General features: G+C 54.8%; 1 protein-coding gene across 4 annotated transcripts in view; it reads right to left on the bottom strand.

The window, feature by feature from the left end:
* The window catches only part of SPECC1L (sperm antigen with calponin homology and coiled-coil domains 1 like), an 85,761-nt gene that overhangs the window by 2,585 nt on the left and 57,528 nt on the right, over positions 1-25,648 (bottom strand). For all 4 annotated transcript variants that reach the window (XM_043434469.1, XM_043434476.1, XM_043434464.1 and 1 more), the window contains 5 exons: positions 24,472-24,555; positions 22,252-22,408; positions 19,869-19,971; positions 2,007-2,123; positions 39-98 (listed from right to left, as the gene is read on the bottom strand). In XM_043434469.1, coding sequence (XP_043290404.1) covers positions 39-98; positions 2,007-2,123; positions 19,869-19,971; positions 22,252-22,408; positions 24,472-24,555 — 521 coding nt within the window. The remainder of the gene's footprint in view (positions 1-38; positions 99-2,006; positions 2,124-19,868; positions 19,972-22,251; positions 22,409-24,471; positions 24,556-25,648) is intronic.

Raw genomic sequence — 25,648 nt, 5'->3', positions numbered from 1 at the left:
GGGCCCCGCCCGGCAGCCCCCTCAGGATGAGGCCTCACCAGTGTGGACTTGATACCGACGCTCTCGGCCGCCTGGAAGGCCAGAGTAAAGTTCCTCCGCTGGAAGAGAAGCCGCAGGACGGCTGTGTGAGCAGGCCGGGGAGGGCCACCAGCCCGCCCACGCCTGCCGCGCTGACCGCCGCCCCGGGCCCTCCCGCCCCTCTGCCGACCGGCTGTGCGGTGACCCCCAACAGGGCTCAGACCTGAGCTGCCTGTACACCTCCAAAGCTAATAAGAAATACCTGTGAAATAGTTTTCCCTTTGTGGGGGTCTTCAGAAGTCATCTGAAGGGCAGGAGGGGCCCTGAGATGGGGTGCTGGGGGCAGTAGAAGGCTTGGGGTGCACTGAGCCCATCCTTTTCTGGGGGATGGTCTTGATCCCTGCCTCCTGTACAATGTCATGAACCTCTGTCCATAGCTCTTCAGGTGTTCTATCAGATCAAATCCCTTTCCACGGGACTGGAAAAGGTCAGTTTTCATTCCAATCCCAAAGAAACGTAATGCCAAACAATCTTCAAACTACCACACAATTTCACTTATCTCACACACTGACAGAGTAATGCTCAAAATTTTCTAAGCCAGGCTTCAACAGTACATGAACCATGAACTTCCAGATGTTCAAGTTGGATTTAGAAAAGGCAGAGGAGCCAGAGATCAAATTGCCAACATCCGCTGAATTACTGAAAAAGCAAGAGAGTTCCAGAAAAACATCTACTTCTGATTTATTGACTATGTCAAAGCCTTTGACTGTGTGGATCACAAGAAACTGTGGAAAATTCTGAAAGAGATGGGCATACCAGACCACCTGACCTGCCTCTTGAGAAACCTGTATGCAGGTCAAGAAGAACAGTTAGAACTGGACATGGAGCAACAGACTGGTTCCAAACTGGGAAAGAAGTATGTCAAGGCTGTATATTGTTACCCTGCTTATTTAACTTATATGCAGAGTACATCAAGAGAAACTCTGGGCTGGAGGAAGCACAAGCTGGAATCAAGATTGCCGGGAGAAATATCAATAACCTCAGATATGCAGATGATACCATCCTTATGGCAGAAAGCGAAGAACTAAAGAGTCTCTTGATGAAAGTGAAAGAGGAGGGTGAAAAAGTTGGCTTAAAGCTCAACATTCAGAAAACTAAGATCATGGCATCCAGTCCTATCACTTCATGGCAAATAATGGGGAACCAGTGCAAACAGTGGCTGACTTCATTTTTCTGGGCTCCAAAATCACTGCAGATGGTGACTGCAGCCATGAAATTAAAAGATGCTTACTCCTTGGAAGGAAAGCTATGACCAACCTAGACAGCATATTAAAAAGCAGAGACATTACTTTGCCAACAAAGGTCCGTCTAGTCAGGGCTATGGTTTTTCCAGGGGTCATGTATGGATGTGAGAGTTGGACTGTGAAGAAAGCTGAGCGCCGAAGAATTGATGCTTTTGAACTGTGGTGTTGGAGAAGACTCTTGAGAGTCCCTTGGACTGCAAGGAGATCCAGCCAGTCCATCCTAAAGGAAATCAGTCCTGGGTGTTCATTGGAAGGACTGGTGCTGAAGCTGAAACTCCAGTACTTTGGCCACCTGATGAGAAGAGCTGACTCATTGGAAAAGGCCCTGATGCTGGGAAAGATTGAAGGCAGGAGGAGAAGGGGACGACAGAGGATGAGATGGCTGGATGGCATCACCGACTGGATGGGCATGAGTTTGAGTAAACTCCGGGAGTTGGTGAAGGACAGGGAGGCCTCGCGTGCTGCAGTCGTGGGGTCGTAGAGTTGGACACGGCTGAGCGACTGAGCTGAACCGAGCCGAGCCGGTCCTGGCTGGATGGGGAGGAGCCTGGCCTGGCGTGGGTGGCGCCGCCCAGACCACTCTCCGCACCAAGCCCTGAGCCTGTGTCATCAGCCAGGGGGTGAACCGGCAGCCCGCCCCCGTGCCCCCGGAAGGGCCCCGCCTCCGCACCCGCGCGCCCGCACCTTCTCCTGGCTGCTGAGCTCCTGGTAGGGGATGTGCGCGGGGAGGTAGGTGTGCAGCAGGGCGCAGAAGGCCAGCCCATCGTTCCAGCTGCTGCTGAAATTGGTGATGTCAATGTTCTGCAGGAAAAGAAAAAAACACGTGAGTGACACCCCTCCCCAGGCTTCTCAGGTCACAGTGGAGGGGGCGGAGGCTGTCAAGTCCAGGCAGGACGAGCCTCTGCAGAAAGCTCGGTGGGCCGGGGCCCGGGCCCGCTGGTGTCAGGGGCCGCGGGAGCGGCAGCTCTGTGTCACGAAGAGCTGAGTCCAGCCACCCCGCACCCCGACTCACAGGACAACCCCACTTCACAGCGAGGGCGGCGGCTGCCAGTCTGCAGAGGGAACACCCAGAGCCGACGGCATGGGCGGCAGGCCCCGCGATGCATGTGCAAGGGTCAGCTCGGCTCCGACAAGTACCCAGCTCCATGTCCAGGAAGCACTGTTCCCAACTATAGACGTGATGTGTCCCTCAGAGTATCTTATTATATGACAGAGCAGGTCAGCTAGAGATTAGCCTTTACCTTATTTGCAAGAATCCTTTTGAAGCAGAAACTCCACGATTACATTTGGAAATTCACACACTTTATGAAAATACCATGAACTAAAGAAAGAGCGTCCCCGGCGTGGCACGACCTGGGTTCTGTCTGCGGGCCGCCCTCCTCGGGGACACCCGGGCACCGCGCCCCTCCCTGAGCAGCGGGCACAGGGCAGTGCCCTGCATCTGCAGGGAGCTCCAGCAAGGCTGCCCGCCGACCCCCGCACAGACGGCTAGTTCCTGACCCCACACGGGGCCCAGGGACCAGGCGGGGCTCCTGACAAAAGCCACAGGGGGGTGGACACGAGCTCTGTCGCCAAAAGGAGCTGTCGGGCCCTGACCGCAGGCCCTGGGACGCTGCCCGCTGGGGGCGACGAGCCAGAGGTCACTCCCCCAGTGGCTGCCAATCCAGCCTGGAGGCCTTGTTCGTAGGCTGTGCTGACGGAAGCGACCAGGTCGCGGTGCCAAGGGGGCACAGACCTGCCGAGAGCTCTGGGGCGAGTGCGGCAGCGTGTGGTGGGCCCGCCACGGCCAGAGAAGGGCAGAGCCAGCCCCCCACGCCGAGGCCCGGAAGCCCCGCATCACCGGTCCCCACGACAGCGGGGACCCCCCAGCAGGCTGGCCGCCCTCACAGCCTCTGCTCTGCAACGCCTGCCACCCCCACGGCCAACCTGCCCCTCTGCCCTCCCGGGGATCTCAGGACGCAGCCAGTGGGAGAAACACGGACGGGAAGGAGGCCACCTGTCCATGGCCCCTGGGGGGCAGGGCCCCCGCGTTCCCACACACCGGCGCGCGCCCCACGGAGGCCCGGGTCCTGGACCCCCACGGGACTCCTCCGCCCAGTCCTGGGGGCGCGGCCCCGACCAGGGAGCCAGGACACGGGCGGCCCAGGGGCAGCAAGGACAGAGCGCCTGACGACGTGTCCAGCTCCACACGGGCCAAGGCCTGCCGCCGGCCGCTCACGCAGGCCTGCAGGAAGCATGCCCCACTTCCTGCCCAGCGACCGGCCGACCTGGAGCCGCCTACGTGCCTGGCCTCAGCGGCTGTGACAGAGGCCCGGGCTCTGCCGGAAGCAGCTGGGCCTGCAGTCCAGCAGCAGCGGGTAGGCGGCTGACCAGAACCTTCAAAGCCCCGAGCAGAGACGCACGCAGGGCACCCTGCCCACCCCAGGAGCGTCGCCGGGCCCCGTGGGCAGCTGGCCTGCCTGTGCCGTCTCAGCTCCCGCAGACTCACCTGAGGCGCCACCCCGCCCGCGGCCCTCCTGAGCTCAGACGCAGCCTGTCCCCCTGGAGCGGGCAGGACCCACCTCCGTGCACTGACGCTGGGTCGGGGGTGGGGGCGGTCTGAGGGCCGAGAAGCTATACAAACAGTATGTCAGAGAACATCTTAACACGTTGTCACTTGTCTTTTAATTAAGGGCCACGAAACGCACCCCCAAATGCCACACAGTGGTGGTTCCGACAGTACATATTCCGCTTGCAGTGCAGGAGACACAGGTGTGATCCCTGAGTCGGGAAGATCCCCCAGAGAAGAGCATGGCAACGCACTGCAGTACCTGGCGGGCTACACACAGGCCAGGGGGCTGCAAAGAGCTGGACACACCTGAGCGACCGACACTTTCGTATTTAAGGCAATAAGGCACGGGGCCTGAGCCCACGGTTTGCCTCTGCAACACACAGCTTCCTCCACCGGCTCAGCCATCACGGCGGGGTCTCCCACCAACCACACTGCCTGGCGTCGGGAGGCAGGAAGGAGCCACAGACAAGCCTCTGCCCAGGGGCCTCCAGGCCTCAGCCCAGGCCGGGGGGCAGCGTTTGGGGATGTTAGAGCCTGGGTGCGGATGGTGGGGAGGCAGGGCCCAACGAGGGAGAACCGGCAGGAGGCGGTTCTGGGCTCCCGGGTGACCCCCGAGTGACGGTCAGCAGAGGCCCCCCTGGCCCCGGCGGAGCAGCCCGTGGTGCTGGGTGCACGTCTGCCTGGGCCCTTGGCCAGGCTCCGCTCTGGGTCAGGGGAGGGAGGCCCGCGTGTCGTGACATCCACGTCAGACTTGCATGTGAAGTGGAGGCGGGAAGAGACGCAGGGCGGGCGGGCGGGGTGGGAGGGCGCTGGCCTGAGGACACAGCCGCCTGCACCCTGCGGGGCTGGGGCAGCAAGGACCCTGGCCCCTACTGAGCCTCCACACGGCCGGCTGGGCCTGTCCAGATGCCCCTGGCCTGCCCTCCCCCGGGGAGCCAGCCAGTCGGTCGGGCACAGCTCTCCAAGGTCCCGGGGCCCAGCGTGCGGCCTGGAGGCAGGCCCACTGCCCTGAAGGCGTCGGCCAGCCGGACCCCACTCGGGACGCCGCCCGCTGGGGAGCTGGGCCAGGATGGAGCACTGGGCAGAAGGCCCCAAGGCGCCCTTCTGAGGAGAGGGCTTCCTGCAGCAGGCGGCCGAGCGGCTCCAGCCGGTGACCGTGCTCCGCACCGGCCCCACCCCCGCCTGGACGGATGGATGCACTCAACCCCACAGCTCAGGGCTTCTGCCCGATACCTGAGCCAGGGGCAGATGCAGCCAATTCACCCCCAGACAGAGCTGTGAGGCTAGCCTCCCCAAGCCCAAACACAGACGCTCTGGACACACTGTCCCATTCCTTCCAGACAGACACTGAAAGGAAACAATGCAATATGCGAACCTTATTTGGATCTTAATTCAAGCAAATCAATGTAAAGCTGACCAGGATCCAACTGGGAACTCTGAACTCTGTCCAGACGTGTGTGTGTGTGTGTGTGTGCGTGTGTGCGTGTGCACGCTTAAGTCGCTCAGTCGTGTCCAGCTCTTGTAGCCCACCTGGCTCCTCTGTCCATGGGATTCTCCAGGCATAAATACTGGAGTGAGCTGCCACACCCTTCTCCAAGGGATCTTCCTGACCCAGGGATGGAACCAGGGTCTCCCGCATTATGGGCAGATTCTTTACCACCTGAGCCGCCAGAGAAAGTGTCCAAACGAGTGGTGATGTTAAATGGAATGCCAGGGGTGGGGGGTGACCAGGACACCTGGGCCTGGGGTGTGTCCCCAAGGGCCATTTTACTTTAGCACTGCTTTAGCACAACATACCTAAAAATTTCCATGAGAAACAAACAAACCTACAACTCAACAGCGAACAACCCAATGGTGCAAACACGGAAAAGGGCAGAGGCCCCGAACCAGCTTGTCTCCAAGGCTGACGGACGCCCAGCAGCACAAGAGAAGAAGCGGGAGGCCGCTGGTAACCAAGGAACCGCAGGCCAGAACCCAGACTGTGCCACTCCACTGCCTCCCCCGCCGGGCTGCACGGCACCCTGAGAGCTGGGAACCCCAGGAGCTGGGGACGGCTGCACGGCGGCACCCTGAGAGCTGGACCCCTGAGAGCAGAAGCTGGGGACAGCGAGAAGCCAGAGCCCCCTTCTGGCTGCTGCGGGGCAGGGAGACAACCCCTGGCCACACACACAGAGCGCCACCAGGGGCCCCGGGAAGGCCACCCCCAGAAGACCCGCAGAGGGCATGGACCCGAGTCCCCCTGGGAGCATTCACAGCAGCACGAGAGCTGGAAGCGGAAGCAACACAAACGTCTACCGACCAGAAAACGGACACGTGAAACGGGGCGCACGCACAGGACAGAGGAGCGGTACAGGCTACAGGCTGGATGCGTCTGGGAAGTCATGCCCGACCCCGGGCCGTGGGCCAGGCTCTGCAGAGGCTGCTCCAGAGCTGGCTTTGGAGCACCCTGAAGAGAAGGAGAGAGGGTCCAGAGGCCTCCGCACAGAATGGGCTTTACAACACAAGCTTCATCTCTAAACACGAAGCCTGCTGAAAGTGAGACACCACTTTACAAAGACAGAGAACGTACACCTGGGCTTGTTCAAACACCTTATGTCTGAGAAAGACAGTCCACGCAAGGCGGTGGCCCAGGGTTCAGCTGCCAGAGCAGAGGCTCCGGCCACAGCCCTGGGCCCAGCAGGGAGAACACCACGCGAGGGGAGGCGGCCTGGACGCTCCGCATCGCCTCTCTGCCTGACCAGGCTGCCCGCAGGGCCCCAAGGGGGGCGGTGACGCGGGGACAGAGCCCCTCAGTACACGCACCCGGTCAGGAGCCCACTTCACGGCCTCCAGCAGCAACCGCTGCTCTTTCCCATCTTTCAGCGGTTCGTTCTGCACCGACCAAGCGCACCCGTCCAGAGGGGTGTGGCTCCTGGGACCCTCGGCGGGGCGGGGCAGCCCCTGCTCCTGCCCTCCCGGGCTCCCGACCCCCGCTCCGCTCCCCATGCCCCCCGTCCTGGTTTCAGCTTTGCACACAGGTCAGTTGCTGGTGTAACAGGGCTCAGGACACAGCCAGAGAGGCTGAGGGCCGCGAGAAGGAGGTGGTCCTGCAGGAGAAGCCTCAGTCATCTGAAGGCGGCCTAGCGCTCAGGAAAGGGCACCGCAGTAAGAGACCTGCAAATACTATGTTTCAAAACTAATCTTGGGAGTTCCCTGAGGGCAAGGGTCATGCCCCAGACGGCATGACATCTCTTCTGGAGTGAGTGACCTCGTGATGGACACTTCACCAAGAAGGGTCCTGGATGTGTCGCAAAGACACCCAACATCACGAGCTCAGAGGCACCTGCAGAACAGAAGCCAAACCTCACACGCAGGACAGGGCCGAGGCTGCCCGTGCCCAGCCCCGGCCAGGACAGGGAGGACTGGGGGCCCTCGTGTGCTGCGGGGGACGGGAGCCCCAACCCTCTCAGACCACGTGACCCAGCCAACCCACTCTCAGACGCCTCCACACACACCCACACAGACGGTCCAGGGGGCCTTTCCTCACAACAAGCGACAGCTGGAAACAGCCCTGAGTCCACCAACAGTCGAACGGATAATGAACCGGGACACAGCCGTAAACGGACGAGTCTCCAGGAAAGGAGGAGATGAATTACTGACACACAACCATTACGCTCGGTGAGAGAAGCCAGACCCCCCCCCCAAACAGCAGCTGCGGTTCTGTTTACACAAAATCAAGAAAAACGCAAGCCCTGCAGTGACAGCAGACCAAGGGCAGGATGTTCTCACGGAGACAGACGTCTGTCGGGCGTGGGGACAGATCCCCGGGCGTGCACGTGGATCACAAGTCAGCAAAGCTGTGAAACTGAAACCCGTGCAGCGGCAGCGGTCACCACCGCACGGTAACGCCGAACCCCGAGTCACGCCTCACCGTGGCGGGGCTGCCACGCGTCAAACACAGAGAAAAAGGGGTTAGATTTGTGGTCACCAGAGGTGGGATGGGGAGGGGAACCGGAGGCAGAGACTTGCAGTTTCGAGATAAATAGGTCCTAGGGACGTAACTGGAGAAGGCAATGGCACCCCACTCCAGCATTCTTGCCTGGAGAATCCCATGGACGGAGGAGCCTGGTGGGCTGCAGTCCATGGGGTCGCTAAGAGTCAGACACGACTGAGCGACTTCACTTTCACTTTTCACTCTCATGCATTGGAGAAGGAAATGGCAACCCCCTCTAGTGTTCTCTCCTGGAGAATCCCAGGGACAGGGGAGCCTGGTGGGCTGCCGTCTACGGGGTCGCACAGAGTCGGACACGACTGGAGTGACTCAGCAGCAGGGACGTAACACTGCTGTATGCTGTACATAAAAGTTGAGAGTAGACGCTTACAGTTCTCATCACGGAACATCTTTCTACTCCACACGCACGTGAGACGAGGTTCACTCAGCCTCCTGTGGTCACACTTCATGTGTGCGTGCGTAGTTGGACCATCACGCCCCACACCTGATGTTCATCTGTGCCGCGGTCAACCCCACCTCAGCACGTCTGCTTAAAAGACAAGAGGGCAGCCGAGACCACACTCACAGTCAGATCCAGGCTCTACACGGGGTCTCTCGGCTTCCCACCTCTGCAGTTCATCCCCAGTGTCTTGCATTTTGTGACTGAACACAGCGCGCAGTTAAACCACAGCAGAGCTAGCCCGGGGCTGCGGACTGACGGGGATGCTGCCTGCTGGATGCTCGCGGGGGGGTCCCCAGTGAGCCCGTGGGCAGCCTGCATGTGTGGCAAGAACCCCTCCCCTCCCCACCCAGGCCCCTCTCACTTGGGGTCCCTGTCGCACTAGTACTGTCTCCACTTTCTAGAGAGACGGCCTGGACTCCCGAGAAGCGGCCTGGTGGTGTTTCTGTGCTGAGTCCCCCTTAGAGCCTCACTGCCCATCAGCGTGGGGTCCACGTCCCTCCCCTGGAGCCGGGCAGGCCCCCGTGCCAGGTCATGAAAGGCAAGGGGCTGGTACCTGTCCCCCTCTCAGGATGCCTGCTCTGGGGCCGTGGCCAGCAGGCTGTGAGGAGGCCCTGGCCACAGGGAGGTGTCCACCCAGACGTGTGCGGGCGGGAGCCTCCGACGGAGCAGAGAACCATGCCTCCTATGCACTACCGATGGGCACACACGAGCCACGTGAATGCTGGCGAGCCTGCATCACCCACTCTTGGCTGCAAACAGCCAGCCTGCTGTGTCCTGCATGGAAGGGCCCACTGGCAAGAAACCCAGCCCCCTTCCCCACGGTGCCAAGCGGCGGACCACCGTTCCCATGGCAGTGAAGCACCTCCACAAGTAACTGCCTTCCACAAACTTCCCGAGTGACCTCAAGCTAAACTTACGCGTGTGATGGAATTAACCTGTCAAACCTCCACTGCTCTGTGGCCTTCACACAGTTATGCTGGCCTCCCATGCAAAGTCACTGAAGCACAAGAGGAAAAAGGCTTCTCATGATGGAAGGAAGTGAGGACTGTGCAAGCTGCTGGAGATGATACATGAAGATTATGTGACCCAGACAATTTAATGGTTCTGCTTTTAGCAAAAAAATTAAGCAGCTCTTGAAAACGTTGCTTATCTGATTTCTCTCCTATTTCTCAGCATTCCTCATATAATAAAAAGGCCTGCTTACTGGAAACCTCCTGGAGCCCAGGGCACTGTCTGGTGGGAAGGGCCTGGGGCTGGGCGTCGGGAGACCCCAAGACAAGCGCAGTGGCCACAAGCTCATCCGGCCGGCGGAGCGGGAGCCCCTCGTTATGATTCCCAGGCCCGTCTCAGGTGTGACCTTCGAGGTGCGGGTTCCAATGAACACACGCGCTCCTGAGGCTTCGAGCTGACCAAGCACCAGTGGCCAGGCCGTCGGCCACACCCAGCGGCTGCCCTGTCGTCGCGGAGTTCCACAGGAAGGGAGGAGGAAGGCCAAGGGCTGGGACCCTGAGTCCTGGAGTCGACGACCCAGGGAGCCCTCCTGCCGGAGGAGCCTCAACAGGCGCGTCTGAGAGGCTCTGCCTGCCCGGGGGACAGCCACCCCTCCCGAGCACCTTCCTGAGTGTGCGGGCCCTGGAAGACACGCCCGGTTAGGAAGGCGGGAACTGGGGCTCAGCCGGGGCTGCTGGGGCTCCCCGGGCCGCTCAGCACTGCGGGAATCCTAACTGGCGTCATGGGGAACCTGCCTGAGCGGTGTCACCTACCTCACACTAACACGACGATCAAGCTAATGTACCAAAATGCTACTAAGCAATTAATTTAAACATCAGAGCCCTGACATCTCTGGAAACACATGTTAGCACTGTCAAACCATGGCTAAACAACAGAGCACCGGAAGTACATCGCGGTTCTGGGAAAACTCGGTCTCCAGCTGCTGTGCTTGGCACGCAGAGGGCCCCTGAACACAGGAGGAGCCACCGCAGCGCCCCTGGTGCCCGGCGGATGCATGAGCCCCCGGCCCGGCCGCCGCTCCGGACAAAGACGGCGTGTCACCAGGTCAGGACGGTCAGACCAGCAGTTTCCATCACTGCATGGGCAGGAACCTGTGAGTATGTGTGAGTCCACATAAAGAACGGGTGGGACCACAAATCTGGCCACTCGTTTCCCTTTGTTCAAGTATTTTAAACCCTGGGACACGGTGATATTTACAAACAATGAGAGCTTTCTGTGTGGGAACCCAGTTTCCATGCAAAGTGACAATGTACAATAAAAAAAGCTCGGACTTCCAACCTTGATTTGATTCAGATCAAACCCTTATCTGCTGCTGGCACCTTCTGGATTTTCACCTCTGGGAAGGCATTCCTGTGACCTAAGACTCCAGATATAGCAGAGGAAGCTGAACCAACGCTGAGCCTGGCTCAGGAGCCTCTCGGCTGCAGAAGCCCCAGCTTCCCCAGCCTCCCACCGAGTCACAGGAGACAGGCTAGGACGGGGGGGAGGGGCAAGCAGGAAGGACAGCACAGGGACGCTCGCGGCGTCTCCCCAGGGACCGAGGGCCTCCTACGGAGCGCAGACAGGCGTGGGAAGGGGCGCGCCTCTCCCTCCCTGGCCCCCAGCATGGGGTGACCCACACGCACCACAGGGAGCCTGGGCCTCTGGGGCCAGCCTCTCGGGCAGGAAAGCTGTCTTTGCAGCTCCCAGGTGTGGAGCAGAGCCTGGCGGTCTCTGCACAGGGCCTGGGAGGGCACCAGCAGAGGCTGGGGGCAGCTCCAGGCAGGGCCCGGGGGGGGGGCGGGCCACGCGGGCTGACACCAGCTCGCTCCCAGTGAACGCACACAGCCGCGAAGGGAACTTCCTTTTCCTACTTTGCCTACCGACTGTCCACTGCTTCAAAGGAAGCCGGGAAGGCCTGGCTATTTTTATGTCCATTCGTTCTCACTCTGCTGACTCTCAATTCACAGGGACACACAATTCTGGGAGAATCTGCTGCTTCTTAGTGAAAAACAGTTGGGAATAAAAGAAAAACCCAAAAGGAAGCACGATGGGAGACTTTCCCTGTGGTGGGGCAGGGGCCAACAAACCCTCTCCTAACAAACAACACGGGGCTGGACGAGCTGGTCAAAAACAACCACTGCAGGACTCTGGAGATCAATCAAGGGAAATAAATTCAGACGATTATTCAGGAAAAGGGACCAAAATGTCAGCAAAGAACAGAAAGCAGGCAGCCCTCCCGCCAGAAGTCGCCCTCCTTACTTTCTTCCCTCGGGTTTTTAAGACGCACGCTGCATAGCGGAGTTGCCTGTGACAGCGCCGCTGGGCTGACAACACCTAGCTCACAGGCAGGACAGCGGGGTGGGGGTGGGGGGGGGCCGCCCTGAAGCAGACCCGCAAGACTCACAGGCTGGGTCAGAAAAGCCTCAGGCTAACGGTGGTGAGGAGCATTTTGTAATCTACAGAGTGACTGTTAGGGAAATAACGTAAATAGTGATATGGCAATACTTGGTTCTATGCTACCTATACACACTACAAAGATACACACCGTGCTAAATGCAATCAAAGGGAGCCGGGGTGGGGCTATCGACCAGAGTGGACTTCAGAGCAAAGAAGAGTAGCAGGGATGAAGGTCATTTCATGGCAGAGGGAAGTTCCTCCATCCTCAACATTGATGTACCAACTAACAGTTTCAACACACACAGAGCAAACAGCCTCAGCACTGCACGGAGACACAGAAAGCCCGCGAGCTCAGGCCGAGACCCCACCCCGCCCCTCACTCAGCAGCTGACGGAGCCAGAGGATGTGGACGGCGCTCAACCAACGGCTCCAGCTGACCTCCGACAGCAGCAGAACAGCCTTTAAAAACTACACGCCGCGTCCTGGGCCACAAAATGAGTCTCGAAAAATCTGAGAGCGATTCAAGTTACAAAGAGAGTGTTCTCTGACCACAATGCAATTAAGTGAGAAATCAATAACACAAAGCTCTCTGGAAAATCCTTAAGTGCTTGGAAACTAACTAGCACACATTTGTACTTTATGTATGTTTAAATAACATCTGTCTTTTACACAGAATAGAAGTTCTTAGCAGAGTCTGATCTGAGAACCTGTCAGTCTCATAGAGAAGTCCAAGCGGGACTTTAATTACTGACACATAGCTCACTGACTAGCTCACAAGCTTCCTGAGACAGGGACTGCCTTTCTATTTCTTGATTTCTGTCTCAGTGCCCAGCACATGACCTGGCACAGGGCTTAGTATGTATTTGATAAGTCAATTTTATATTGGGAAATATTGCTAGAATGCAAGTAAAGCACACCACACATCCCTGTTCAACCACTTGAGTCCATCAATTCTGATTCTGATAACCTACACTTAGAAATGCAGTGTCTTTCCTTCTTCGGTCCAAGTGCTAATGAGCAAATCCCTCAATAAAACTGTGCATTCTTACTGTTTGAGATTAAATTACCTCGGGCAGTACTGAAAGCTTCTGCTTATTTATTAAAACTATTCTGTAGTAGATTAAGTGATTTCATTATCCTTTGGATTAACTAATCCATCTCTAGGCCTGGCATTTTATCAGAAAGCAATGAGATTTCAAAGTAAAGCTCTCTTAAATTAACCTTTAGAGGCTCCTTGATTGTATTCAATTAGGTTTTCCAAGAACAAGAAAACAGTGGTACAACAGAAGCTGTTAAATATAAAACTCAGAACTGCAGGAAAGCACACTGCAAGGGTGAGTTACCCCGTCGCCTGGCTCCTCTGCCACGGTCCCCTCACACTGCCATTCCCTAAAGAGACAGTCAGAGTCGCCAAGCAGCAGAACGCAGGGTGATGGTAGAGGGCATGGATCACCACCTCTCTCCGTAAGCACTAAGGAATTAACTGTGTACTTAAATTACCTTTAAAACACAATTGTATACAAGCCGAGGTGCTGATTAGAATAGAAAAAGAAAAGACTCAATCTGTAAAGCAATGGTTCAGAAGCACCACACGGCCTTCAGGGAGTCATTTACCCCAATTCCTGGTGGGGGGGGGGGGGCTCAGGCAAACCCGACAGGAAGCCCCCTCTGATGGTAATAATCCCAGATTTAAAAACTTCAGTGAATAGTTGGTGGCAGGGCGCAATTTAAAAGAGGAAAATGCGTTAGATAAAAGGCAAACTCACAAGGGCTTGCAGTGTAATGGACAGCTAATGAAATTACAGCGATGAGGATGGGCACTGTAGGACGCCCCTCAGGAGGGTGAGCGGAAGGAGAGCTGAGCGTCGGCTGGGGAGGCTGCCCCCGCTAATTGGCCAGCAGGCTTGCTCCCAGCACGGCCGGGACCGGAGGGGGAGCGCGTGCTGCCAGTCACGTATCAGCCACCACACGGCGGGCCCCACGCGGCGGGCTTCAGGGAGGGGACGCTCATCGGTCCCTATGGCCAGATAAGGAAAGGGCTCTGGCACGTCCGACGTGGCTCTCGACAAATTAGGAGCTCTATCGGATACATCTCTCAGCTTAAAAAGATAATGCATATAAAATTATATCCAATTTTAACTCACAGACCTTGAAATAAAAGAAACAGCATCCCACCTTACTTTTAAACAGCAAAACAGATATTAGTTTCATAGGAAACGAAAGCCAGACAGAGAAAAGCCGTATGTAGACACCACTGCAGAAGTTTGCACGGTAAGCAAGGGGAAATGCGTCTGCAGCACAGACTGTCCAGTACAGAAAAGGGCTTTTCTTTATGTACAGTGACCCATTTTGCTCTGCATTGTATTTCCTCTTGCATTTTAAGTACGCAGGAAATGAAAAAATTTAAAATTATTAATAGAGGATTTTAATGAATTGATTTACCTTTTTTTTAACCTAAGGCAATGTACTTTTTTTTTTTTTTGGGCAATGTACCTTAAAATCACAGAATCAGAGAATTTAAGTGGGAAGGAAGCAAGAGACATTAGTTAAGTCATTGATTTAATGCTTGAATGACTGCCATCAACTTGATTACTTAACTTTTTAAACAACTTGATAGATGGCAAAGTTCCATAATCTAGGGGGCGGTACTTTCTAATTATCTCAAATTAGTCAATTTATGTAATGGTCTAGAAAAATTTAAAGCTCATGTTATAAGATGACACAAAGTAACAGAAAAATAATGCTTTAAATCTATTAAACATGCAGCAAATGCTAGAATGTGTAGGACTTCCTCACTTAAGCCTCCATTTTACAAGGAATGGAGTTTAGGAGGAAAAGGGAGGCCCAGAGAGGCTAAGTAATTTGCAAAAGGTCACACAGTAACAGGCAGAGCTAACACTCAAACCTTACTTGACCTTCAAGTCCAAGGTGTTAATCACTACTCTATGTGTGATTCTCACAACATGGTCTACGGATCAAGTGCAATGTCTATAGAAATGCAGATTTCAGAGTCTCACTAAGCACCTCTCGAATTCTACATGTTGAGGGTTGGTTCTCAGGAATCTGCGCTTTCCCCATAGTCTTCACAGGGTTTTACAGACAAGCTTGAGAACTGCTATTCTAAAAATGAACCTCCAATGTCTCCCATGACATTCGATATACAAAAGTTCAGACAGCCACTGAGCTCTGCTGGATGCTGGGAGGCAAAGACAGGCCCTTCTGAGGAGCTCACAGTCTGGAGGAGGCACACACACTGGCACTTCAGTCCCCTCAGGATCTGGCAGGCAGTGTTCCGCAAAGGGGGGAAGTGAACTACAGATACAGAGCCCCCCAGACACACCCTGAAATGCAGAAAGCACCCACCCTGGACTTGGGTCCAGGGCGAATGGGACAAGGGAGCATGAGCTCTGGGGTGCTGGGGTGGGCCCCCGAGGGATGACCCCTCGCAGGGCAGGGCAGGGCGGAAGCTCCCCAGACGGAGGGGGTGCAGAGAGAGGACGGGGGTTCTGGGGCAGAGAAGGAGCCAACCAGACTACACAGAGGCCTGGTCAACCACCAGAGGCCTTGCTCTCCACACCAAGGATCCGGGGCTTTAACCAAATGGCAGAGGGGGAGCAGCTGACAGAGAAATAACCGGATGGCAATTGCAAACCGTTTCAGCAGCCAAGAAGCCGGACAGAAGGATGAGAAAATCACTTATGTCCACGCAAAGCTCAGCATCATATGTAACGCCCACAACAACCAAACACCGTCAGCGTGAGACGGGACGACCACAGGTGGTCCACAGGGCGGAACACAGCGCGGTCACAGGAGTGACCCATGGAGGCTCACAGGCCACGGGCGCACCAAGGAAGCACGGCCCTCGAGAGCAGCAGCCGCAGAAACCCACACGCTGCCGAGCTGCAGCGCCGCGACCCACGCACAGGCAGCCGCGGGGCCCGCGTCAAACGGGGAGCGGCTGCTGATGGGCTCGAGGCCTCCTTTCAGACTGATGAGGACACTATACAGCCGCCTGTGGTGATGGCTGCATACCTCTGTGAACACACTAAAATGTACAATTTTCAGTGGGTGACATTTATCTTATGTGAAGTATAGCTCAATAAAAAACAATATAAAGGAAAAAAACATAAGGGGCTGGGCAATACGGACTTATGCTCAAGATCTCAGCCCGAGATCACACTGGGAGCTACGGTACAGGTGTTCCTGGGGATCGGCCCACTGTCAGGGTGCAGGACTGACTTCTCCCACTTGGCAAAATGTTTCCAAGATCCATCCATGTTGTATCATGTAGCAAATCTTCCAATCCATCAAAAAAAGGATCTTTCCATTTACTTAGATTTCAATTTCCTTCACAGTGTTCTGTAGTCTCCAGCAAACAAATATTGCGCCCCCTTGGTTAAATTTATTTATAAGTATCTTATTGTTTTTTAAAAATTTTTACTTTATACGTGTTGTGTTAATCTCAGGAGTACAGCAAAGTGATTCAACTGTACATACACAGGTGTATATTCTTTCTCAAATCCTTCCCATTTAGATGCCTGGTGGTGAGCAGAGTCTTCTGCTCTGTGGGAAGGAGGTCTCCGTCGTCCATCTGGTGCAAACACTGCAGTCTGTACCGCTCCAAACTTCTGCTCCACCCCCGCCCTTCCCCTCCCCCCGGTAACCACTGGTTCTTTCTCCAAGTCTGCGAGTCCATTTCTGGTTTGTAATAAGTTCACTTGTGTGATTTTTTTTAGATTCTACATGTAAGTGATACCATATTTGTCTTTTTCTGACTTACTAAGTATGATAATCTCCAGGTCCATCCAAGTTGCCGCAAATGGCATTATTTCATTCGTTTTAATGGCTGAGTAACATTCCGTTGTATACACATACCACACTTCTTCGCCCACTTGTCTGTTGATGGACATCTAGGTTGCCTCCATGTCTCGGCAATTATACACAGCACTGCAGTGAACACTGAGGCATATGTGTCCTTCTGAGCCATGTTTTTCTCCAGAGGCATGTGGGATCTTAGTTCCCCGGCCAGGGATCAAACCTATATCCCCTGCAGTGGGAGTGCAGAGTCTTAACCACTGGACCACCAAGGAAGTTCCCCAGATACATTATTCTTTATGATGCTACTATAAATGGAAATTCTGAAGTTCATTTTCAGTTTTCATTGCTAGTATAGAGAAACGCAGATAATTTTTATAGGACTGCAAGGAGGTCAAACCAGTCATTCCTAAAGGAAATCAGTCCTGATCATTCACTGGAAGGACTGATGCTGAAGCTGAAACTCCAATACTTTGGCCACTTGATGCGAAGAACTGACTTATCTGAAAAGACCCTGATGGTGGGAAAGATTGAGGGCGGGAGGAGAAGGGGACGACAGAGGATGAGATGGTTGGATGGCATCACTGACTCAATGGACACGAGCTTGCGTAAACTCCGGGAGCTGGTGATGGACAGGGAGGCCTGGCGTGCTGCAGTCCATGGGGTCACAGAGAGTCAGACACGGTGAGCGACTGAACTAAAGTGTATCCTGTAACGGCTGGATTTGTTCACTAGCTCCACCGGTTCTTATGTGACTTCCCAGAGGTTTGCTAGGCAGCATTCAGGTCGTCTGCACACAGACACAGTCTTACCTTTTCCTTTCCAATGCCTTTCCTCCCTTTCTCGCACCCCACTGCCCCAGAGGGAACGTGCAGTAAACGTCGAGGAGAGACGGTGAGGGGCTGTGCTTCCTGCTCATGCTCACCAGTGACCGTGACGGCAGCCCAGGGTTTCCAGACGCCCTGGGGCAGCTGGAGACAGCACCCTTCTAGTACTGGCTTGGTGAGTGTTTTCACCATGAATGGGTTTTGCATTTTGTCGAGTACTTTTTCTGCACCCACTGAGACGATTCTGTGGTTTTTCCCTTTTATTCCACGACATGGTGTGTTACTTTTAATTTTCATATGTTGAACCAACTTTGCATTCCTGGGATAAATCAAACTCAGTCACGGTGCGCAAGTCCTTATATTTGCTGCTGGACTCTGTCAGTATTTTATTGAGGACGTTTGCATAAGAAATATTGGTCTGTAGTTTTCTTTACTTGTGATGTCTTCTTCTGGCTTTGTTAATCAGGGTAATACTGGCCTCACAGAATGAACAAGGACATGTCCTCCATTCCATTTTTGGAAGAGTCTGAGAAAGTCGGCTGTTAATTCTTTGTAAACATTTGGTAAAATTTACCAAGGAAGCCATCTGGTCCTGGGCTTTTCTTTGTTGAAATTGTTTTGATTACTAATTCTGTTTCTTTAGTTGCGATAGGTCTATTCAGATTTTCTTTCTTCTTGAGTCAGTTTTTTATAGTTTGTATAATTGCAAGGAATCAAAATCATCAAGGTTAAGTAATTCATTGGTGTACTGTTCACAACATTCCCTTTAATCCTTTTCATTTCTATAGGGTCATTTAGTAAAGTCCTCGCTTTTACTCCAGAGTCTAGGAATCTCAGCCTCCTCTTTCTCGTCTTTGTCAATCCGGGCATGAGCTGAGCCCGTCAAAGAACCAACTGCTGGTGTCAATTATCTTCTCTGCTGATTCTATTTCTGTTATTTCTGCTCTAATCTTTATAATTTCCTTCCTCTGACTGCTTTAGGCTGAGTTTGTTCTTCCTTTTCTACTTTCTTCAGGTAGAAGGTTAGATCACTGACTGGAGATTTTTCTTCTTTCTAAAGGTAGGTGTTCACAGCTAGAAATTTCCTAACAGCTCCTTTTCAACATCTCCCACAGTGTTGTTAGGTCACGGTGTGAACATTTCTTCCACTATTAATTTCTAACTTCATTCAACTGTGATCAGAAGAGATACTTTGTATAATCTCAATCTTGTAAAATGTATTGACGTTTGTTTTATTACTCAGCACACAGCCTATCCTGAATGCTCCATGGGTACCTGAGAAGAATGTGTATTTTGCTATTGATGGATAGTGTGTAAGAGATGTCTCACAGGCCTGATTAGCATACAGTTTATGAATATTGTATCTGGTTTGGGTCTCGTGTCCTTGGCTAGGTTTTTCTATCAGGCTGTATCCCAATCATTTACTGCTTTGCTTATTCTGCTAAACGATGGTTTTATAAGTGGACAGTTCAGTGGCATTAAGTACATTCACTCATACTATTGTACAACCATCACCAGCATGCATTTCCAGAACTTTCTTCAAGCATGATGGCAACTCTGTACTCTTTAAACAATGACTGCCCCATTTAAACAATGACACCAAGCCCCTGGCAACCACCATTCTACTTTCAGTCACCATGAATCTATTTTAGGGACTTCATATAAGTGGAATCATAGAAGATTTGTACTTCTGAGTGTTGGTCGTTTCATTCAGCACAATGTCTCGGAAGAAACCTCAACATCCATTGACAGATGAATGGATACAGACGTAGTGTATAAATATTACGATGGACTATACTACTCAGCCATAAAAAAGAATGAAATAATGCTATTTGCAGCCATGTGGACGGGCAGAGAGATTATCATATTAAGTGAAGAAAGCCAGAGAAAAACAATTTATGCTATCACTTATGGGTGGAATCTAAAAAAATTATACAAATGAACTTATTTACAAAACAGAAACAGACTAACAGACGTAGAAGACAAACATGGTTCCCAGACAGGACGGTGGTGGAGGGGGATGAGTCAGGAGCGTGGGATCAGCGGGTACGAACCACTGTATATAAACCAGACAGACAACAAGGTCTGCGGCACAGCCAGGGCAGCCGCGCTCAGCGCCTTGCGGCGGCCTCTACTGGAAAAGAGCCGTGCGAGTAACTGCATCACTCTTCTGTCCCCCGAACCTAACCCCCGGAAGGGCAGGCGACAGAAGAGCCTGGCTGTGAGGTGACACGGGCAGAGACCACACAGCGAAGGGGAACGCTGAGAGGAACAACTCGGCGGAGCGAAGACTTTAAACCTGACAAGCAACATCCTAATTTAAAGGAAAATATGTTTTCACTCTTAGTCCAGGTGAGGCCTCCACAAAGCGCTCATCCAGGAGGGGCTTGGGTGAGAACTGCTGCCGCAGCTGAACAGGGGCAGCGTGGTGGTCCGCCGCTCTGGAAGGGAAGGCGCTATTTCTCCCGGGACCCCGTCACGTCCGGGGGTCTCGCTGCTCAGCTGCCCTGGACGGAAGGACCACGGTTACCTGATAGCCCTCGGTTTTCTTCTGACACCACTTCAGCAAGGCGTTCCTCTTGGACCCCCCATATTCTCTTGCCAAGGCCGACAGAGGATCCTTCCTTTCTTCCCTGGGAAGTGGAGAGAAGAAACATTTCAACTAGTGTTCCTTATCAGAGCACCCTTCCAAGCCAGAAATCCAACAAAAACAGGACAAACGCAGCCTCGGAGGCGGCCAACGGCCAGACGCACCTGCACTTGCCTGACTGCTGTCAACACTTATGGGCCCCGCAGCCCCACCGCCGTGTGGGGCTCAGTCGCCTGAAGGGAGGCCCTGCTCGCCACCCACAGGGGAACTGCGCAGGGCCAGTGCGACATGGCCCGGGACACTCAGCGCAGCGGCCGCGCCGGCACGTGCGAGAGCCGCCACGGTGCCTTCCCCTCGCGCCTCGGCCTTCCTCGTCGCTACCTTTCATTTCACGCAAACTCTACGTCCTCGGCCACTTCACCTTTGCTTTAAAGCACTGGCTACAATCATAAAGGACAGGGTTAACCCAGCTGAAGGATCACTCCTGCCTTCAGAGAGCACACAACTGGGGAAGCAGATACAACTAAAGCGCATTAAGCACAAACCACACCCGCAGCACGTCTCAAACGCCTTTACTGCCAAATTGCACATTCTTTATTGACTGCAAGTAGTTAGCATTTTACCTTGCACAAAAAATAGAGTTTTTCTGTAAACTCATCACACGGCACCTCTTTACGAAGCACCACCGTGTCAGGCCATCCATATGCAGGTGCTAGGCAGTGAGCAATACAGGGCCCGCCCCTCAGGGAACGTCATCGTGTAGTACGGGACGGACATAACACTGAAGCTGGGGGAAGAATCAACAGCTACACAGGGGTCATCCCCGAAGATTCTATGTGGGGTACTTCAGGGCACTGTCAGGAGGCAGAATAACATCCTGCCCCAGACCAGAGACTGAATCTAAAGACTGTGGCCAGCATGGCGATGGAGCAAGGGAGACCCAAACCCGACCCCTCCAGCACCAATCCTTCCTTCCAGGGACCACTCCAGGAGCAGGACAGAACACAGGAGCCCGCGGAGAGTGAGCTCTGCAGAACAAGCCGTCCCTGACAGCAGATTCCAGCCCCACAACCGCACACCTAACAGTCTGGCCAGTGTCCCGGACGTCACAGGTGGCGCAGTGCCCTTCTGTCTGTATTCACCCCACAAAGGATGGGAGGACATCAGGGCACGCATAAAGAACGAAGCTTTTTCCGTCGAGAGGTGCATTGAAATAGCACCAATTTGTGTTTATTTTAGAACCAAAAGTAAAATACAAAAATACTCCCACCTGCAGTCAGACCCCTGTCTTGAAGAATGACACTTTTATGCGTGTGCTGGCTCACCATATTCCTATTCTAGCTGAAAGGGCTCAGAGCGGTTTGTCACAACAGCACTGAACACAGGAAACGAGAATGAAGATAAAGGTGAGACGTGAACAAAACAAAAGAGCAAGCCAAGAGACAAACAGAAAGAACTGCCAGAATCACTGTGAAAGGCTTCCTCCAGCTCACACAGCCGTTCTGCTACAGAGACAGCCTAAAACAGCACCAATGCCCAGCGCGGTCCACGGGCACAACGAGAAGCTGCAGGAGGGAGCCTCCGAGCCTGAGGGGTCGTCTCCTGTAACTTCGCTGTCAGACAAGGAAGCCAAGGCCCAGAGAGGCCCTGGGGAGGCGCGCGGCTTCTCGCAGAGGGGCCAGCAACAGTGGGCGCCCCGCCTGGGGGCACTAGACACGGCCCACGTGGACAGCGCATCCCTCGCTCAGCCAGAGAGATGGGTGCCCCTGCTGCTCACTGTGTCCGGGGCCGCTCTTCTAAGAGGTCGGTCCCTGAGAAGCAGGGTGTTAAACCTGAGGGTATAATCTGAGTTTTAGAGTCCAGATAGTCCACTTTTGTTCAGACCTGTAGGTCAATAAACAGGAAAGCTCCAAAACCACTGCCGCCGCCCTCTTCGTGTTCAGCTTCCACGTTCACTGAGCCTCAGCCTGCCAGCACCTGCCCTCCTTCCCCAGCCCCGGCCCTGAAGGCCTCGCTCGAGGTCCCCGCCTCCAGCCTCCCCTGCACTCCACCCACACACGGTGTTCAAGTGTCACTAACCCACAAAAAAACAAAAATAAAAACACCAACTGCTTGGGGGAAATAATTATTTCTGTAACTTTGCTTTACTTTTGTACTTTTCATCATCTTTCTCCACTCTGGGCATAGAAGAGTGGATCAGAAAACACTTGGCCCACGGAGAACCCACACCAGGGCTGAACGCCCTTATTTCACAACCCGATCATTCACTCCCCAACGGTCCAGGGTGGCCCGAGGGGGGTGCCCCCGCAGAAGCGCCCTCTACCTGATGCGGCTGCGGGCGGTGGGGGTCACGGAGGCCGTGGGCGAGGAGGAGAGCGGCAGCTGCGGCGAGGCGGCCCCCATGGCCATGAGCGCGGCGGGCGACGCGCCCTCGGGGGCTGACACTTCACGCTTCATCTCCTCGCTGCTCCGCCTGGACACTGCGGGTCAGAGCAGAAGCAGTTCACACGGAGCTCTTGAGATGTCTCGTTCAGCAGGCCCCCACAGAGCAGAGACCCTGTGTGTTACTCCGTCAGGCCTGACTCTTGGACCCCATGGACCACAGCCCTCCAGGCTCCTCTGTGCATGGCATTCTCCGGGCGAGAACACGGGAGTGGGCTGCCAGTCCCTTCTCCAGGGGTCAGACTCGGGTCTCACCCGCATTGCAGGCAGATTCTTTACCTTCTGAGCCACGAGGGAAGGCCAGAAACTACCACACAGGAGGAAAAACTAACATTGTCTTTATCTGACTGATAATGTGAAAGGATTGTATTTTTTTACTTTAAAAAACTGTTTAAAAAAAAAAAAAAAAGGTACAGCAGTTGAAGTGTGCACAGAAGCCCACATCCCAGCACACACCTGGCCCACCGTGAGTCCCAGCAAACCTGGTTCAATCACAAACACGACCAAAACCAAAAACACTTGCTCTCAACTACAATCAACAAAACCCTTCTGAACTTGGCCAGAAACACTGAAGAGACAAAAAGGAAAGATAGGGGCCACGCGTAATTTGGGGTCAGGCCAAATTTTACAAAAACAGGAATCAATGAGATGGAAAAGCAAAAGACATCAAGTCAACTACTGAGAAGCAAGAAGCATCAGGAAAGTCCTACTTGGAGAGTCCGACAGAGTCAGGCACGCACCGTGGTGGGCTCACAAAGCCCTGAGAACTGGAGGTGGAAGCAGCCCCTGAGAAGGGGGCCACAGGGGAGGCGGCTTTCTGTCCAAGGCGCAGGGGACCAGCGGGGGCTCACAGCGCTGGGCCGAGCGCGAGGGCTGGGAGACGCGAGACCAGGCCCTGACCCCGGACGGGCTGCCTCCGCAGGCGCGGGAGTGGGAGCTGCTGCGCTGCCAGGCCGGACTGGCTGGGACGCAGGCCTGCCCGCACCAGCCGCCTCCCCGGCCGGCCGGCTGGCACCTCCTGGCTGCGGAGGGCCGGCACCTCTGCATCTGCTCAGTGATGGGTCCCACGGCTCGGAGGAGACATGCTTTCTCCTACAATAAGGTCTTAGTAAAAGGATGCACTTGCGTAACCGACAGAGTTTTATAATCATTCTGCCTTTGTCTTCCACTGTCAAATCTCTGTATAAAACTAAAGTTTCTTTCAAGCGCTGTGCTAGGAAAGGGGGTGAGAAACCTTTGTAATTTCACAGAAAGCAAAGGAAACAGACTAAGAATGGGAAGAACCCTGTGACAGGAAAGGCTCTGGGCCTCGGCTCTGCAGGAGAGATTCTGGTTGGACTTTCCACTCAGCGAAGGAGTCCTAAAACTACCAACTGAAATTCCCATCCAAGTGGGATGCTGCCCACAGGAGGCAGGGGTGAAAAACCTCTCCTTTGCTGGTCCAACTTCTAGTTGAGCTATTGAGGGTTAAAAGCAAGTCACAGAGGGAAAATAACAAGGACGGTGACAAACGGAAATGTCAACTCAAGGAAATCAGCACGCCAAGGCCATCAGACACAGCGCCGTGACGCGGCCCCTCACAAGGCCGACGCCGGCCTCAGCGCATCTCTGTGTGCTGGGAAACAACCTCCACAGCAGTCACAGCACACGCTGGGGCAAAGATCCCGGCCCCCCGTGACTACGGCTTCTCTGATAGCTCAGCTGGTGAAGAATCCGCCTGCAACGCAGGAGACCCCGGTTCATTTCCTGGGTGGGGAGGACCTGCTGGAGAAGGGATGGGCTACCCATGCCGGTATCCTTGGGCTTCCGTGGTGGCTCAGCTGGTAAAGAATCCGCCTGCAATGCGGGAATCACTGGGTTGGGAAGATCCCACATTTGTTAAGTGAATGGAACTATCTAGCTCTTTTTTTTAATTTTTGAAGTCAGGGCCAAGAAATATGATTTCTATGAAATCTGTAAGATACAATGGGGAAATTCAGAGTGAAAAACAATCAAGTAAAGAGGAAGGTGAGGTTAAATGAGCCCAAAGAGAAGGTACTCAGTTCCACCAGCAGACCTTCCTGACACATCTCTCAAGGACGTCTCAGGTGAAAGGCACTACCTGAGATGGTCTTTGCGCTCTCCATGGCAGGTACTCTCGGCAGAGAAGCAGGTCGGCTGGTCGAAGACGTTCTCAGCAGATGCTCTGCACAGGGTGGAAAGTGCCACAGTGAGGAGACCTGACCCCGAACTTCAAGGGCACAGGGAGCAGGCAGCTCTCCTCTCGCCCAGAGGAGAGGCTTGTCCCTCCTTCCCGTCCAGGCCCCTTGACGGCTCCCATAGTCCCCAGTACAGACACCTCCCGCCGACAAGGGCCATTTCATTCACTTGTATTTCCAGGGATGAGACATTCAGTGCGGACCAACGCTTCCAAACTACTGAGAGCTACTTCCGTCTGATGCAATTCAACCAGAAGCCCAAGACACTCTGCCGCATCAAGGCCTAAAGGCACTCAGTCCACACCGTGCCCTGTGAGCCTACAGTGTGTGTGTGGCAGGGGGGCGGGGGTGGGGGCACACAAGTCCATGGCCAGAGATGAGTCAGGGCGAACACGGGAGTACAGGACGAGTCAGGGTCATCAAGCCAGAGGGAGAGGCCACCCACCACGACTCGGGCGACGGGAAGCCTTCAGCAGCGCTGACGAGACTATCTGGCCGGCTGTGACACTCAGCCCGGGACACTCAGCCCGGGACACTCAGCCCGGGACACTCAGCCCGGGACACTCAGCCCAGCTCAGCCCTGACTGCAGAGGTCGGGGGCCACAGCCTCAGCGCTGCCGAACCTCGGGGCCGCTGGAGAGCAGAGAGGGCTGCGGGGGACGGCTCTGGGGGTGGTGTGGCTGCTGTGTGAACATCAGTCTGGGGGCAGCAAGGACCCCCAGGGAGGACAGAGGCAGTCCGCACCCCACCTGTCCGCCCCCCCTGCTACACCAGGCCCGGTCGGGGGACTCTGGAGTCCCCTGGGGCAGCAGCTCCCCTGCCTCCTGGCCCGGCCATGTCACTGCCCTGGGGCCAAGCTCCAAGACCCCTTCCCCGGCACCTGCTTCCCACAGTGGGCACCCCAGACCCAGGCCAGCACACCTCTGAGCCCGGCGCCGCTGCAGTCAGGCTGGGAGGACAGGCACAGGAGGGCCGGACGTGCTGCGTGTGCCTGGGCCACGCGCCAGGTGGGGCCGCATGAAGACTGCTCACCCCTTCTGAGAGCAACACACTCGGAAGGGAAAGGAGAGTGACCGACAC

This window comes from Cervus canadensis, chromosome 1, assembly GCF_019320065.1.
Source record: "Cervus canadensis isolate Bull #8, Minnesota chromosome 1, ASM1932006v1, whole genome shotgun sequence".
Classification (NCBI taxonomy): Eukaryota; Metazoa; Chordata; class Mammalia; order Artiodactyla; family Cervidae; genus Cervus; species Cervus canadensis.
This window is presented reverse-complemented; position numbering and strand designations above follow the sequence as displayed.